Consider the following 13254-nt stretch of genomic DNA (forward strand, 5'->3'; position numbering starts at 1 on the left):
TGTGAAATGGCCCTTATAGATTTTAGACTTATGGCAAAAAATGTCTCTGTCAGCCAAAATCCTATTATACTTGGCTAAATTTCAACTAGTTTTAGGAAGCAAACCTTTAGGTGAAACCTATAAAATTTAAAGTATGAAAAGTATGAAGCATTTGTGAAGATTTTTATAATACATTTTTCTATTTGATGACCATGAGAGCCAACGTTATACTTGTAAACTCGTACTTGAGAAGTATACTTTTTGTTTGCTAATCATAGTATACCAATTACTGTGCAGTAAGTGATGTATTGTGTTGTTGTGATGTCTTCCCATCTGGTTTCAAGTGAAAATGCATCACTTCATTAACATTGCCTGTGATCTAGAGGATGCTTTAATCTAAGACTATAAACTCTACTTAATTACATCCTCCACAAGCTCAATTAGTATAATGCAATCAAAGAGAGGGAACATCCATTTTGGCAAACAGACATGTTGAAATCTTCTAAATCTGTTTATGTTTTGTGATCGCATGTTAGAATCATATTTTTTATTTCAAACTCATGTTGGTGGGTGAGAATAACATGGTCTGTGTCAATACATGTACAGTTTATTTCTTTTCAAGAAAAACAACCATTACAATTGGCTTTAAGAGGATTTGAACAGAGCCCCTGTGTGGTACACTGAGGTCCTTATGCTGAACATTTCATGCCTCTCATTGTAACCTCCAGTTATATTCATACTTGCTTCCTGTCTCACTCTTGGTCATTCTCATTTGTCTATTTATTCATTTAGGACTTTAAATTTCAAATGCTTTAGAAACACTGTGTTAAACAATTTGTGAAGTGTCAAACAACATTATCCTTTTGTCTTAAAAGTCTTGTCTACTTTTCTTTTACAACTGTCTCTACAATGCATTAGCTTATTCAAAATGTACTGATTACTATGTTTTATTCGGTTTTATTTTTATTTTATTTTTTTTCAATCCTTTCGTCATATCCGGCTCACACTTCCTGTCTGTCTGAACGTAGCAAAACAATGGCGTCAAACAGTGAGGTAAGGATTTCTGTTTCGTCTTTTGAAAATTATGTTTCAGTATTTATGATTATTATAGTGTTGAAATGAACTGTATTTGTTATTGTTTTTGTATTGTCGTTATACTTTATTTTTATCATACAATCATACGATTTGTGTAGTAAAACGATGTAGTTGTGCTAAGCTAATGTCTGTTAGCAAATGCCTGTTGTATTTGAAGAACATAATCTTTTCCATCCCAGTTTTGTACGTGTAATGATCATAACATGCTGGAATACACGGTTTCGTTACAGACCTCTATTCCAGGATCTGAAGGAGGATCCAACGAAACTCCAGCATCTCAGAAAAGAGAAGAGAGGCTACGAAAGTTCAGAGAGTTACATTTCAAACGAGTACGAGCTCAGATATTTTACATTTTTGACAAACGTGCTTTTGCTATGTTGTACAAATGTTTTTTCGTGTTTACAGAACGAAGCACGTAAACTTAATCATCAGGAGGTTGTTGAAGAAGACAAGAGGCTCAAACTGCCTTCAAACTGGGAGGCAAAGAAAGCAAGGCTGGAGTGGGAGCTGACCGAAGACCAAAAAAAGAAGGTGACTCATTGTGTTTAGAATCATGTTGAAAATATTGATGCTATTGCTTTTGTTGTTTAAACTTCACAGACTACAATATTCCATAATCCTAAACCCACAACAATTCTGCCTATTTATTTCCTGTGTGATCACTTTTTGTGTTGATAATGGTACATTTCACACACATCTGTACAGGAATGTGCTGCCAGAGGAGAAGACTATGATCGAGTCAAACTCCTGGAAGTCACAGCTGATGACGCAGAGCGATGGGAAAGGAAGAAGAAGAAGAAAAATCCAGACCCAGGATTTGCAGGTTGGTGCGCCGAGGTTGAATCAATCTTTTAATAATGGCACTGCAGTATAACTATTGTCCCTTTTTATTTGCTTTTATTTGTGCAGGCTATGCTGAGGCACAGTTCCGACAGTATCAGAGGCTTACAAAGCAGATCAGACCAGACATGAACAACTATGAGAAACAAAGGGAAGAATGGTAAGTTTGGAACATATGTAATATGACCATGCAAACACCACTAGCTCATTAGATGTCATTAAGTAATCCATAAAATAATACCTGAAGACTTTGTGGTTGTAGCTGTGAAATCTCTCATAAAGTAAAATTGACTTTGCCTCATCATCTGTGAATTTCCTAATCACATGAGCACAAAGAATTTTCTATATATTATTTACGGCGCCCTGTGTTTGGCCTTGGGGTTGAGGTCGACATGGCCCCTCAGATCTTGTTTACGGATTTGAATGTATAGGAGTACTTTAAGGTCAAAGAACAGTTTAATGTTTCCAACCCCTGAAAGTAGCCACATGAAGTACCGTGGAGGATGTGCCAACACATTTGGCTCTAGGGTCACATCATCCTAATGTTTCCACAATGGAATAAAAGAACAAATATGAGACGGTTAAAATGCTAATTTGCAATGCTTCTTCTTTACTTGCTTATTTGTTCTCTGTAGCGGTGAGGACTTTCACCCCACATCTGACAGCTTGATCCATGGTACTCACGTTCCCACTAAAGAGGGCATTGATCGCATGGTGGAAGATGTTGAAAAACAGTAAGTAGAAGAATCATCTGCAATATTTATTATACATTATGTTCACCTTGGACTGAATGTGCTCCAAATTATCTGCTTTAATTGCTGTTGTTTGTCTGAAGTAAGCATGGCAAGTTTATTTGAATTACTTTGTGTACGAATTGTGCTTTACAGAATAAGAAATACATTAAAGTTACAATAAAAACAAATCAAAACATAATCATCATAAAATTTAAAAGTGAGAGAGATATTAATTACATAAATTGGAAAGAAAAATGGGTCATTCTACTTCATAGCGTCTTTGTATCATACCTTGTGATGTTATGTGATCATCTGTGTGCAAACTTGCCAAGGACTCTACCGAATTTAAGAGCTTTGGCATATTTAGTTGTTTTAATGCCATACTCACAAAGTGCTCTTGTTACAGGATTGAGAAAAGATCCAAGTACAGTCGACGCAGGGCCCATAACGACGATGCTGACATTGATTACATTAACGAGAGGAATGCCAAGTTCAACAAGAAGGCTGAGCGCTTCTATGGCAAATACACAGCAGAAATCAAACAGAACTTGGAGAGGGGCACGGCTGTTTAGTGCTTGCATTTAAAATAATCTTAATTCTTTTTTTGTTACACACGCTTCCCCAAACGAAAAGGATGTGTCATGTATGGAAACATTGTTTTAAATTGCATTTTAAATAAACCACTTGTTGGTGCAGAATAAAGTTGTGTAATTAAATTTTATTGTAATCACGCACATTTCCTCATAACAAAGTAGCCCCAAGCTGCAAAATGGGCAGAATTAGCTTGTAACTGCAGTGGAACAGGCACAAACCAGTTTTCTACTGTAGCGCAGCACAACTGTGACATCTTGTGGGCTAAGAGCTTATAGCACCTATATTACCAAAAAGAATTTAGAAGCACTTGTATTTCGAAGGCCTTGTTAAGTTTATAATTTTGACAAGTGAACTCCTCTTCAATGATCATGTGCTCAAAGACAGAAATTACTCTTTGACCCCATTCAAATAATAGATCCTTAACTGCTACACGTGTATAAGTTCAAATGGCTGAATTTTCAGGTTTGGTTCTCATGCCAAATTTCCTCACACTTCTGAAAATACTGCAGCCAAAATGTATCGCAAGTGCTAGTACAGTACTAGCTAGTCTTTTCATTTGTGCTGACCAGAAAGGCTATGGTGCCGACAGTCTAGCAACATCCTGTAGTGCAGTTTAAAAAAAAAACAAAACAAAAAAACACCCAGTGTACATCAATTTATATTTTGGTTGGCAACTGCTGATGAACATGGGAGAATGGAGCAAAGAAAGTTATTTTGGACAAATGTTTATTGAAATTTCACATAATGAAAACAATACACAAATAGGGGAAAAAAATATCCCACCTGAATGCATTTCCTTCACTTCTTTCCACTTTTTTTTTTTTATATCTGGAAAAAAATGTCCATGAAATAAACACATTATGTACAGAACTATTTACATTATTAACAAAGTCCATATACAATGCCACATTGATGTGACAGGATGCATTGCAACTCACCTGTGCCCGCCCTTTCCCTGAAGCCTCCAGTGCCCTTCCGGAGCAATATACGTTAGGACTTTTCACAAGAACAAAAAATAAAAAAAAAAAAAAAAAAAAATAAGTTCACACAGAAGAAGTTTAACAAACCTTAACAACGAAGAAAGAGAAAGAACAGAAAAAAAAAAAAAAAAGGAAACCCAAAGACTGAGGGTTTTGCCAAAAACACCGGAAAAAAAAAAAAGGATTTTATTAGAGATAAAAAAGAAGGAAAAAGGAACAAAGCAATTAGAATATGTTTAAAAACCATAGGTAATAGAGAATTTTAAAAAAGAAAAAAAGCAACTGCCGTTCTTACAGTGGCGCAAGAATGAAGATCAAGCAACCTCATTTCGGAAAGACAAAGAGTATATAATGAGAGCTAAAAATGAGCATAGCTCGCTGCAACTAACACAAAGACTGCAATTCAAAACAAGAAAAAAACAGAAACACAGCAATAAACAGTTAAAAATGAAATTAAAAAATAAGAACAACAGAAACTCGATGTGCCAAACGAACTCCAAAAAAAGTCAGAAGATAAGCAGACAGAAACTATTATGTCCCATTTTTGAACCCCACACATATATACAAACAAAAGGCGCAGGCCTAATCCTTAACACAGAAAAAAAAAATAAGAAAAAACCAACAAAAAAAAAAAGTAATACAGTATGGAACCCCTGAGAGATAAGGAAGGGTTAGCCCAACCCATCCAGTAGGCAACAAAATAAGTCTAAAAAATTAAAAACAAACCAGCATATTCAAATAAAGTATAGGCATAAAAAGCACCCAGAGAAGAGTCTTAGAAACATGTACTCCGATAAGTAGAAAGAGAAACTCTGACAGACTATTATTGGATAGTCCACAGGCGGCCATACGATATGAATGCCAATAACAAACAAGAAGAAGATGAAGAGGAAAGAAGCAAAGGTAGTTGGCTGCTCAACAAGATAAAGATCAGAAGACAGAAATCAACAATAAGTAACAATATTAAGCGAAGACAAAATACTCACTTCACATAGATGGGATGTCGATAAATGTCGGAGTCAACAATAAGAAAGCTAAGATTGTGAATATAAAAAGCAAAAGAGAGCCAGTAGCCAAACCGAACACCACACCACAAAACAAAGGACCAGATAGTGTATATAAGATAAACCAAAGTGGAATAAATAACGAGTCAATCTAGTATGAATTTAAGACCAAGCAAAAACCCAGATTTAGATTCGATTTTACTAGATAACATAACGCCAAAAAAAACATAGAAAATAACATTACAAGATGCAACAGCGTATCGTATAACACAAACAAGCCAAGAGATAAGTACAACGGCGTCACCGCAAATCCCAAAAATGAGCAGAACCGCGCCAATAAAACCAAGAAAGCCACACCGCGAATGGGGGTGCACACAGTCAAAAAGATCGAAAGGGAGGAGAAAGCCACTGTACAAGTAGAGTTATATCACGTGGATTGCAAGGGACAAGAGCAGATAGGAGGAGGGAGATACAAGAAGAGAAGAAGAATGAGATGACGAGGATGAGTAACACAACTCAAAGGAGCGAAACCAAGGATCCAGAGCAGCGTGATAAAACAATTCAAAGAACGAAAGAAGAAAAATAACAGCAAACGTTACAGTGCAGCTGAGATACTATTGTACCTATGCTTCAGATTCATCTAACTCAGGTTATTGACTGAACTATGACAAAATCACACTAAGCAAACCAGCAGCAAGTGGAAAAGAGCAGTATTAATACAACCGTGCCTTGAAGCAAATTCTGGCAGTATCCGAAAACGACGTACTTATTACCCTTTTAAACAGACAGTTCCTAATTGTCACTCTATCTACACATAGCCTTTCCCATGGATGGATCAGATCTCAGATTATTCCCAGGTTTCATTTCCCATTTTGAAACCTCTTTACTGTTGACCCAGAGGTAGGAAATTTGTCTGACAAAATCGACTCGTGGTACAATAAATGGATACACAAGTATGGCCGGTCATTGGCCCGAAAACCAGGACAAAACCCCCAAGACAAAACCTACCACAGAGGTGTAATGACCCTGGCACTGAGAAGGAAATCAGGTACCTAGAGAAGCAACAGGACACAAACAGGACAAATATCAAGGGCCATAGAACCAAGTCTAGACGCAGATCTAAAACCAAGAATACTAAAATCGAGAGGACTAAACCAGTTCGAAATTCCTTAGATACTAAAACCCATCCTAAACCAACTAACCAGCGTCATAAAACAACTCCATGAGACAAGCCTATCTAGCGACTCAGGAGCATCCCTTCTGGACTATAAAAAACTTCGCACTGCCTATTTGCACTAAAGACCCTAGATTCTCTAAATGAAATTAAAGTTAAAATAGCTTCGTTTGATTATGAGATTCAAATCACATAGAACACTTATAACGATTAGATTATTTATATCGAGTATATCTTGGCTAATTACAAAATATATTCCCGATTTAGCCAATGATCGATTGATTTATACCCTTCTAACAAACATAACAACTCTAAACGAATCGCACTACAAACAAACCTTCTGATTTGTAAAATCGTCTTACGTAGTACTCACTATTCACTCTTCCAACATCAACTCACTCTCTCTGAAAAGACCCGTCCCAAGAAAAAATTTGGTGCCAGTGAAAAGCCTTCTACGCCACGAACCTTTTCCACCATTTAACAGACAAAACCATCAGAGCAGCATCCTCACATTCCACCAGTCATGCCTTTAAGGCCCAAAAAGAAGTTGAACCGCCAAGAGCAGCACGTGCGAGTGCGCTGTTTATGCCAAATTAGCCATTGCCGCTTTTTAAGTTTCGCAGCCGTTCCTTCTGTTTAAAATAGCGCCCTACAACCCTCGACAAGTTCGTGAAAGCAAAGCTGCAAAAAAAAAAAAAAACCACTAAACGGTAATAAATAAAAATGGAAATATCCAATAATATATGTAATTAACGACAGTAGTGAATCTCGAAACGGGCTGATAGTGGCTCTGACCGTGTCGTTATGCATAGGGCCGATAATAAATTCTTGTTATAAGGGCTTTTCGCAATGTTTAAAGTTTCACCCCTGTTTATGCAGAAGCATTTCATAACCATGGCCAATCTATCTGGCCTGCGCCTAGTAACCTAACTTGTCACCCTTGTTACAACACTTTGTTTGAAAATGTAATCGTGGCGTTGATTGATCCTGCAGTGGATTTGAGTGGAAACCCATGAGCCTCCTGATGCTCCGGTGAGGAAACTGGTAAGTCTGTTAAAATAAGAGACATCCTCCCGAGCTTTCTTCTAACTCCCAAAGAGCTCATGGTTCTGGTTCTTGTTTTAACCAGATTAATGCAAAGATGAGCTTTCTTGAGTTGTTTAATTTCATGAATGAAAGACGAAAGGAAAATATGTTTATTTCTTTTATTTAAACAGTTAAATTAGTATTTCTGTTAATAGTTTTTTATGACAGCTCTTAAATCTCCTGTATGAACTGTCGACCTCTTACACTTCAGTAAAAAAAAAAAGGAACCCTAGTGGAATTGGGGCAGAATTTGTTTTTGCCAGTTTTCAGTTTTACGTGGTTTATTTTTCTGAAACATGATAGTCGTAGAAGTTAGATATCGAAAGAAGTATCACGAGATAATTTTCTTGGATCCATATCGCCCAGCCCATAGACAGCTAACAGTAGGCTGAACACAATTTAAAGCAAGCATCTCATCTAGATAAAACTTTCCTCTATCAATAATAATTTTTGATAATCTGGGTAAAGGCCGAAGAAAAGCTCTGTGCGTTTTTTATTCTAAGTTGAAGTCACAGACAAAACATCTTGGGTTAAGAATCCTAGTTTGCTAGCAATCTACAGCAAACAACGATAGAATTTTAGGAGTGGTGTGTTTGTCATTTCGTTGATAGTCGATGTTTAAAAAGCATCCACAATATCAAGTAATCCAAAGTTTCAAGATTACGTTACTCACTTAAAGTAACTTTATGGATTCCATTACAAAACTGAAGCATTGGTGGTGGTGTAATCTGAGCGACATCTGGTAGGGTAAAAGAATACTCCACCCTTTTAAAAGCCTAACCTTTCAGTAAACTAACTGACTATAGTATAACGACCTCAGGTACCTCCAACAGTTTTTTTGAGAGTGGATTTCGCATCCCAGGGGAAGTCCTAGATTTACTCTGTAGAGAAACCAAAAGACTCGGATAGATCTTCACCACCTAACAGTGTCTACTCGTCTGATACAAGTGAAAAATAGAAAATCCCGGACTTTACTGAACCAAATTTAAAAAATATTATTGATAGAAGAGAGACCTGTTTAGTCCTGGTTAACCTGGTTTAGCCTGGTTTAGTCTAGTTTAGTCCTGTCTTCCTGGTTTAGTCTTGTTTTAGTCCTGGTTTAGTGCCTCTGAGTTTTGAGCCTGCTTTATCCTGGTTTAGTCTATGTTTATCCTGGTTAAGTCCTGCAAGTTTAACCTGGTTTGCGTGCGCTGGTTTAGACCTGGCTTTTGACCTGTTTTTAGACCCTGGTTTGACCTGGTTTAAGTCCTCTTCTAGTTCTGTTAGTCCTGTTCCTAGTCCTGGAAAATTTTGAGTTCAACTGAACGTTAGTTGCTGCCTGTTAGCCCCATAGAAATGTGAGAAACAGAACAGAATACCTCTGTGTAATGACCATAATTATGTGTCAACCAACGTAACTGTAATCCAAATTGAGCCACACTCAAGAGCTGGAAACAGTAACTAAGGTAAAACGAATACAGTTACTCACCGATTATTGTACTCTAATAACCTGCTAATCTTGCGCTAAAGCACATGTCTAATCCCTGTTCCATGTCTGCCCAAGCAAACTCCTGTCGGTTCTGTGGCCCGTGTTCACACCTGCCCTCCGCGGACGATGGCTCATTGGTGTGCAGTGGAGCTGTGCTTTTGGCAGTGAGTTGTCCGTCCAGCGTCATGGAGCGTCTTTTGGACGCGGCGGACTGGATGTTGTGTGTTTGGTGTTGCTCCGCGGTGGTTTGTATATGCAGTGTGGACGGTGTGGAGTGGACGCCGGGCGGAGAGAGGCTTGGGCTTCTTGCTATCTCATTTCTTTGTAAAGGAAAAACCCATTCATCACACTGGCTAAATGTTTTGAAAGAATATAAGAGGCCACATCTCCAACAACATTGTACATTAGTCACCATTATGTATACTCAAATTAGCATGTGTCATGCGTAGGTCGAACCACGTCTCAGGTCCAATGGATAAACTGCCTCCTGTTTGTTCCTGTATTTGTCCCCCAGTTCATTAAGTTTTACAAGGCTGCGTTCAGACTGAGCCTGAAGTGACCCAAAACCAATTTTTTCTTCTATTGTACCCTGTATCTGATCTTTGTAATGACCAGTCGCTGAAACGACACCCAAATCCGAAAAAGTATTTTTAAAATGCACCCAGGACACTTGAATATGTTCCTTTGAAACCGATTAACATATCTGATCTTTTGACAGTGCACTCAGTCTGAATGGCCCCAAAGCGCATTCATCCACCTACAGCGGTTATCGAAAACAACCGCAAAACAACGAGTTCACTATTCTGCACTTAAAAGATAGTTATGCGGAATAACATCATGTTGTTAAGATGAGAGCGTCTGTGAGTCACGGAATCTGGGAGGCACCTCGTCCTCATACCACCAACTCTTTAAGATCAAAAATCCCACCATTTGACTAACATCTTTCTCACTTATCCACTTATTTTGTTTCAATCGAAAACTTCCGGCTTTTTTTTTGTTTGTTCCGCTGTCCGAAACAAGGGAAGGAGAGCGACCACGGGAAGCCAAAAAACACCTCGTCTCGTGTCTCCACTTTCATCATTCTCCACTCCTGTAGAAACAAAAGTTGTCAGTGCTTTCTGGCTCCGGTACGAGAGGGAACTTTGAAGAAATGTCTTCACCCACGTTTGCTCCGACCTGCGGCGCACCCCAATGTTTGGGTCCCCGACTAACTTTCAGGTAAATCACCATCGGAACCAATGGAGAAGAAAGAAACCCTTATGACAAAAAAACAAACGCTTTCAAAGCATACAAAATAAAAGTTATAGCAGCGTTACGTGGCGTCATCATTCTACTCCTCCCAAATAATAAGTGTCAACTAGTGCGCCGTACCTTCGGGCTCGTGACAAACCTAAATTAAAGCCATCCCTTCATGCACCCCTATTTATTCCACATACAAGTTCACACCCTAAATAATTTTGGAAATGTGATATTAGGACTTCTCAAAACATAACATAGTTCACTAAAAAAAATAATGGAATGTTGAGTCATTTATATAAAGTCTCCTGCGCAGCCTCTGACACGTATCTCTAGTTCACACTTTCACCCAGACTAAAGTTGTTGTAATGGTGTGTCCAATGAAGCTTTGTGGTTGAGGAGAGAAAGACGCAGAGAGATGAGAGGAGTGAACCGAGTGTCACCAAAAGATAATAGATGAGAGAGGGTAGAGACCCAAAACACGAGCGAAGATTGATGAGGAGGGAGGGAAAAAATAGCAGAGAATGTACAAGTGTGGATAAATTGGTTATGAAAGTGGTAATAGACAGTAGTTTATAATAGAATAAATATACATCTGAAGGAGACAAAGAAAAGACGAAAAGTATGAAGCTAAAGAAAATAAATTCTTCAAGGTATTGAAGGAAAAGAAAAGTATTGAAAAGGAGATACCTAGAGAGGCAAGAGAAAGGGGGAGAGCTACTGGTAGTGAAGAATAAAGACAAATATGGATTTTTTTGAAATCGGATGAAACGCTGCGCCTCGCAACATCCGTCGAGACTCTTAAGAATCTCCCTGTGCTCCCGCTATTGTACTTTTCTTGCTAGTCGCCCTGCAACCTCCAGGATTGGTAGTTGGGTGTGCATGACCAGTGTAAGACCTTGTTATCAACAATCCGCAAAAGTCGAAGATTCAGACTGTAATTGTACAGAAGAGGAGGCCGACAGCGGCTAATTCTGAAAACATAATCCAAACACACAGCCTGCATTCCTTAAAGCAGCACTATCCTGTGCAGCGCGTGAATGCTGATGCCGTGGGGCCCTGGAGCCGGGGTCCGAATGAGAAGCGTGCTTTGTCGCGAAATTCCAGGAAGAATAGAGATTTTGCATCGTTCACGTGAATCACACCCGCAATTGTAACTAGGAACATTCGCACCTTTTGTACCTAAGCGCCGCCAGACACCGGGCACGATATGTTCCACTAGACGTTTCTATGCCGAAAAGCCGACCTCAAAAAGACATAAGACATGGGCAGTATTGTTGTGTATTTGGGTGTTCAAAAAGACGGCAAATTGAACTGTGCAGCCAAGTGCATTAAAATAATCTTAAAATTTCTATTCTTTCACTGTTTCCTCTGAAATTGACTCATTTCAGGAGCTCAATACCAAATGGGAATATACTCTGGGAAACACCAAGAACAGGAAAATCCTATATGGTTCGAAGAAGACACAATATATCACACCACCAATGACGACAATGGTAAGCGAGATTTCAATGGTACTCATCAAGACAATACTGATAACACCACATCACATCTCATCATGAGTAAATTTTACTATTTAAAATTGTCCTCTCAAATAAACTTATTAAATGAGAGCACAGCACAATATACTATAACTAAAAAGGTAAAAAAGAGAAAACATTGTTCGTAGTTGTGATGTTGCCATAGAAAACTGCGATCTTCCAAGTGCACATAATAAGTAAACATGTTCACTTGCGGTTCATAGCGATCTCCTATGTGTTTAAGCGCCTAGTTATTGTAACTTGCCTTTCCACAACTATGGTCTAACCTACTAGCAAATTAATAACACTTTGTTTTATGTGGATCTTCTGAACTCTAACGTCCCTTCGAATGAAGCGGATCTTTTCGGATGGTCGATTCTTTCGAGGTTCAACTCACAGATCGACTTCGACTTTCTCCCGTTCAATCAGCAACCATAAGCGTTGAGTCATAGGAAGTTGGTTCCCCAGGTGGGTGTCCTCCTGTCTATCTTATATAGCTTTATGCGGTTCAATTATCCTGAGGTAAATTAATAAATTAATGAAACATTTACGTACAGTAAATGTACTTCTTTCATTTAAATAGAAAATCTATGAACGATCAAGTGTGTGATATGATAAGGCAAAATACCGTTACTGAAAACTTTCTAGATGAATCTATATAGATTCGTTGTGTTTATCCATAATGAGAAAGAAATACTCTGTAAGCGTTCTTTCTTATGGGTTCCGTGCTGAGGCGGGCTCATAATGTCCCTGCGAAGTCTTGAACGTTCTGATAATTCCAAACTGTTTGAGATGCTACAATCTCTTTTTCATGGAGGTGCACCGCTTCCAGAAAAAAACACGAAGATAAGAAACGGAAAGTCGCTTATGTGTATCCTTTTCCAGAGGCGCTCCATTAGGGTTTTCGATGTCTGCGTTAGCGGAGCGGTCAAGCGTGGGTAGAACAAAGCCAACCTAAGCACAACAAAACCCTGCCCATGTTCCTTTGCCGATCCAAACTGAAGTCAATACATAGTGTGCCCAAGGTTCATGGCGCGCGTTAAGGTACCGGAGTCGGATAGGGACACGTCGGGATGTGTTATATTCCCCTCTAGAAGTGTTTACATTCCGAACCCATGAAAAATTATATCAAATAGCGTTTACACTTGCACAAACCGAGGCTTCAAACATGATGTTAGTCCGGATCAACAAATGTCGCCCAGAGTGGAGGAACTACCTTATGTTTATCTTCTATTGCCTGTTTAGGTCCTTGTATCATATCTGCCCGACCTCTCCCTAGTTTAATCCTCTTTAAAGACTCCTGGCTTTTAGACCCGTGTGTGTAAGTTCCTTGTTTTGTAGTCCTTTGTTTTAGTAACCCTATATTGTATTTTAAAATGTGATTTGAATCTCTAGAGACCATGGTTTAGATCTCTGGGTTAACGCCATGAACCTGTGAGCGCTTTAATAGACCTAGTTTTTACTCCTAAGTTTTATATCCTTTCTCCCTAGTTTAGTACCAGCAACAGATTACCGGAATCAAAAAAAATGATAAAAAAAAAAAA

At 38.6% G+C, this 13254-nt stretch overlaps 2 protein-coding genes across 2 annotated transcripts in view; both read left to right on the plus strand.

Moving 5' to 3' along the window:
- Positions 1 to 979: 979 nt before the first annotated feature.
- Positions 980 to 3350, plus strand: syf2 (SYF2 pre-mRNA-splicing factor). The gene is made up of 7 exons (XM_020919732.2): positions 980 to 1032; positions 1305 to 1403; positions 1480 to 1605; positions 1780 to 1897; positions 1984 to 2074; positions 2550 to 2648; positions 3055 to 3350. Exons 1-7 carry the CDS (start codon positions 1015 to 1017, stop codon positions 3218 to 3220), a joined length of 717 nt encoding a protein of 238 aa, XP_020775391.1. The 5' UTR covers positions 980 to 1014; the 3' UTR covers positions 3221 to 3350.
- Positions 3351 to 11595: 8245 nt separating this feature from the next.
- Positions 11596 to 13254, plus strand: part of ldlrap1b (low density lipoprotein receptor adaptor protein 1b) — a 17059-nt gene continuing 15400 nt past the window's right edge. Inside the window, exon 1 of the mRNA XM_055155062.1 lies at positions 11596 to 11686. Coding sequence (XP_055011037.1) covers positions 11596 to 11686 — 91 coding nt within the window. The remainder of the gene's footprint in view (positions 11687 to 13254) is intronic.

This window comes from Boleophthalmus pectinirostris, unplaced genomic scaffold (assembly GCF_026225935.1).
Source record: "Boleophthalmus pectinirostris isolate CB_2022bp ecotype Guang Dong unplaced genomic scaffold, ASM2622593v1 HiC_scaffold_10, whole genome shotgun sequence".
Taxonomy (NCBI): Eukaryota; Metazoa; Chordata; class Actinopteri; order Gobiiformes; family Gobiidae; genus Boleophthalmus; species Boleophthalmus pectinirostris.

What these genes read in the sequence shown, in the direction of transcription:
- syf2 (XM_020919732.2), top strand. An exon ending in GAGAAACAAAGGGAAGAATG is followed by an intron (nt 2,075 to 2,549) that starts GTAAGTTTGGAA and finishes TGTTCTCTGTAG; the next exon opens with CGGTGAGGACTTTCACCCCA. An exon ending in GTGGAAGATGTTGAAAAACA is followed by an intron (nt 2,649 to 3,054) that starts GTAAGTAGAAGA and finishes CTCTTGTTACAG; the next exon opens with GATTGAGAAAAGATCCAAGT.